Source organism: Gavialis gangeticus, unplaced genomic scaffold (assembly GCF_001723915.1).
Source record: "Gavialis gangeticus isolate Ggan-Ray unplaced genomic scaffold, GavGan_comp1, whole genome shotgun sequence".
Lineage (NCBI taxonomy): Eukaryota > Metazoa > Chordata > Crocodylia > Gavialidae > Gavialis > Gavialis gangeticus.
This window is the reverse complement of record NW_017728998.1, coordinates 5,778,175-5,782,350: the sequence shown is the minus strand read 5'-3', so window position 1 is coordinate 5,782,350 and position 4,176 is coordinate 5,778,175. Positions and strand designations below refer to the sequence as shown.

Genomic DNA, 4,176 nt, shown 5'->3' with positions numbered 1-4,176 from the left:
CATAAAAGAAGCTTGATCTGTGAATGAGATCTCAGACAGAGATTGTAATATCTTTATAGAAATGTCTATTGCTACTATTAACATAAATGGTCTAATAATATCAAAGCAGGCTAAGCCCCAGCAGCTTTGCAGAAGAAGACAGAGGACATGAGTAAGACTTTTAATGAGGTGTATAGAGGATCACATAGGTTTATAGTCTCTCAGTAATGGTGTTAAGTTTGTACTGCCTCACATCCTAGTTACAGTCATGCATGACTATTCTATTCTTCCCTGCAGTGTACAATGAGCAGATGGAATGGTCAGTAAGTCATAATATGAAAAGCTGAAAAGGTCACACTAGTACAGGATACTGCTGTCTTTCTCATCTGTCTTACAATTATGATACCTTGTTCAGGAGCAAAAGTCATAATGAGGATAGTAATGAATACAACTTAAATCTATTCCTCTTATCCAGGAGCTAAAGAGAAAGGGTTGGTGAATTTGTGCTAATAAAAGACTGGATCCTGAAATCTTTTCTTACATAAACAAACCTTTCTCATCCAGGTGATCACACTTACTTGAGAATAACTTACAGATGAGAGAGGATTATAGGACTGAGCCTCCAAATTAGAAATAACTTGAACTATTCCTTGACTTGAAATATTTTTTAAGAGTTATTTAGCTTGGTGATCTGGGTTTTGTTTTTTAAAATGACTTTGTGTAGGGTGGGCTTTGGTTAGAATGCCAGACTGATTTAAAGTTGCCAGTTCAGTTTCTGGCTCTACCAGAGATCACCTGTGTGATTTCTGGAAAAGTGCAATTCCAACTTGGTAGTGTATAGATTTATGAATTCTAGTTAATATGATAAAATTGCCACTATGAAAACTGCTCTGTTCCAAACATCTCTATGCCTATTTGCTATGGGCTGAATCAGGTCTGGGTCTACCAGGGGCAATGGTGGGTTGTCAGAGTCCACCTACATATTAGACAAAGAAAATCACCATAGGACAATGCCTTTCTGAGTGATTTAGGCTCTAAAGCCAGATATAGAAGTTACATTTATAGCGTGGTAAGCATGTAGAAAGTGCTCTACAACCATAACTGAACAGGCAGCCAGGGCACAGAGACTGCTGTAAAAAGGGCGTATTCTGCTCTAAGATAACTCTGGATGGATGTGGTATCAGAATCCAGCACTGTAGGTTAGCGCTTCGTAACGATCATCTGTATCAGATCCTATCGCAACCCACAGTAGGTCACGTTCTGTTGATATCCCATGGTCCATTGAGCATTGCAGCACCCTGTTCACCACCCCTGTCATGGGGCGGCAGTCTAGTCTAGGCCAGAGCTCATCTATTGTGCCCAAGCACAATAGAGCCCTGCCCATTGGCTCTCAGTGACCCAAGGTAGCATAGCCCTTGTTTCCAACCACTCCCCTCCCACCCTGTTTCACTATAGAGGAAGATTTTTACATTTAAGTTGTTAAGCTGCTACATTTAAGTAAAAGACAATGAGACAAACTTCCCAGATATTAATACTTACTGGAAAGAATTTGTTTTCAAGCCTTGTACACACAAGAATAAATGTTTCTGTCTTTTACCTAGAGAAGGTTCAGTCTTTGTGTGCTCAAACACATGAAAGTAAAGACAACTTTCTAGCATGTTTAAAGAGAAAAAACCCTTCAGCTGACTTGTAATTCAACTAATGTTTTTTATTTTCACAGGCAAGGAAAACTTTGTTGGTGCCAACACCACGTCTGAGGACAGGGCTGTTCAATCAGATTGTACCACCTCTGGGAGCAACTAAAGAGATCCTGAGGAAATGTGCTACCTCACAGGTATCAAACATGGGAGAGACTGAACCAGGGGAGGGGAAGGTTGATCTTACATTTGCAGTACAGGACTGAGGATAAGATTAAACAGCTAAATTAAACCTTCAGCTCTGACGTGCTGCCTTCCTGTATAGAAATAGGTATAATTCTCCTTCATTTGTTTTGTTTCTTTTGCCTGTACATTTTTTTTCAGGGATGATGTGTCTTTTGCCAGAGGCTGGTATCACAAAGCAGCACAAGGCCCCAGTCTCTAGACACTGTCATAGTGCCAAATAATAAGACGGCCAGGTTCCAAAGGGTTTTTGTGACTAAAGCATGGACTCTAATTACATGCGTTACAGTGAGCAGCTTTTTGAGATGGCATACTCCTAAAACTTAAGGACCACATCAAGACATGCAGGGGCACATGCTTGCACCAGTGCAAATTACCACAGCACATGACCCTGCACATCCCCTTTGTTGCGGGACAGATTGTCCCACAATGGGTAAATTACCCCTGCCCAGCTCCTCCCACCTCTTTAGTTAGGGAGAGCAGTCTTATCTAGTGGCATGGAGCAGCAGGAACACGGATCCAGCAGCACGGAGGCCTGGCTGGACGGCCAGGCCTCCATGTGTGCCCAGTGCATGTTTGTTGGGCATGTGCCGCGCCACTTTTTCTTCTGGGGGTTTTTTTTTTTGGCTACCAAAAAATCCCAGTAGCAAACTTTGGCTCTGCGCTGCATTTTTGCAGCATGGGGAACGTTTAACATTTGCTATGTGTGTTTTGCGGTGCCACAAAGAGGCTTGTGTTGCCACAAATGGCACGTGCTTGCACATCTGGATGTGGCCAAGGAGTCTAATAGATAGTTTCTGCATTTTCTTGCCTAGCCAGTTTTATGATTTTTTTTTCCCTAAGCCTAAAGGGAAACTTTTATTTCATTTTTTTTAACTTGTTGCATAATCTAAGTCATGCATACCTCTAATTGCATGTGAAAGGGCAGATTTTTTACCATCTTGACTCTTAGGAAACAAATTAAGTAACATGCACTTCAACTGATGTGCAAAAAAAAAAAAAAAAGTCCGTTCTAAATGTAGGAGGTTTCCTGAAGTGTAACACAGTGCTTTGCTGCCCTCTCGTGGTAAAATGTCATATACTATAGCTCCATCAGTCGGTCAGGAAAATCCTTTGTTTTTTCATCTATTTCTAGTATGTAAAAATCTAGGTACTATATCTGTCTGACTGTCTATTGAGAGATACTATATATAAATGCGGTATTTTTAGTTAATTGGCCAATCCTGGTTAAAAGTGGGGACAAAAAAGGAGAAAAATGTTAAGACAGTAATCCAAATGCAGATTTCCTTGAATAATTCTGTATATAAATTTGGGATGGAAAACATGTGAAATGCAGAAGTGAACTTCTCCGTTACGTTTATTAAGCTATTAGGAGTTGGAATTTTTAACCTATGTTATTCAAAAGAACTTTCTCCTGACCTTCTGCCTGGCCTTATACCGAATTTATGATCATGTTGTCATGATGACGCCTGTATTTTCAGACGGACTTGAACTAGCGAATAAAATAGTAAGGCTTATAGAACACCTTATATTTAGAAAGGATTGTATAAAGAGTCCTCAGCACACTGATGTAAAGTAAACTTTATTCTTTCCATATTATATTTGGAGAGTCAGCCACCAAGTTCTGGTCTCACTGGGCTTTTTTCTATTATTAGCATCAGCTTAGGATAAAAATCAAGATTTATAACTTGAGTGAATGTGAAGAGGACCCATTCTATGCTCCACAGTCTACAGCCATTTTTAAGAATGAGTTAAAGTAGGTCTTATCTTGAGTTTTAAAGTAAAATAAGATCTAGTGGAGAGAGAATTAAACATGGTAAAACTCCTACCTCTGGACACCCATGCTGAGATGCCTTGGGGATGATTTTTTTCAGAGGTGTTAATTGCCTGTAGCCCCAGCCCTGGTCTAGTCTACCTCCTTCTCTGATGGGAGAGTTATGCCACTTCTGCTAAGTGGAATAAAGCTTCGCTGACTGTCCAACAACTAGATGAAGATGCAGGTAGATACTCTCACACCTTCTACCGGGTACAGTGGTCCATTCAACAGAGCTAACAGCTGTGTATAAATGTGCATGTGCTCTCTGGATTGGCCATGGCAGCTATTGTCCGTACCTGCGAAAGGCAAACAATTAGAAACTTAGCCAAAGTCTGTCTAGAATATGTGTGGTAGAGAGAAGCTAAATGTAACAAATACCTTTATTTTTTGAAAAGTTCTGAGTTTCCATTCATCTGTCCCTGACAGAGACGGCCTGAAGGGCCGACAGATTGACACCATTATGTCAGAGGTGGTGCAAACGCCAAAAAAGTTACAAGGAAG

At 40.5% G+C, this 4,176-nt stretch overlaps 1 protein-coding gene across 2 annotated transcripts in view; it reads left to right on the top strand.

The window, feature by feature from the left end:
- The window catches only part of MTHFSD (methenyltetrahydrofolate synthetase domain containing), a 32,135-nt gene that overhangs the window by 2,245 nt on the left and 25,714 nt on the right, over positions 1-4,176 (top strand). For both annotated transcript variants that reach the window (XM_019505446.1, XM_019505447.1), the window contains exon 4: positions 1,700-1,813. In XM_019505446.1, coding sequence (XP_019360991.1) covers positions 1,700-1,813 — 114 coding nt within the window. The remainder of the gene's footprint in view (positions 1-1,699; positions 1,814-4,176) is intronic.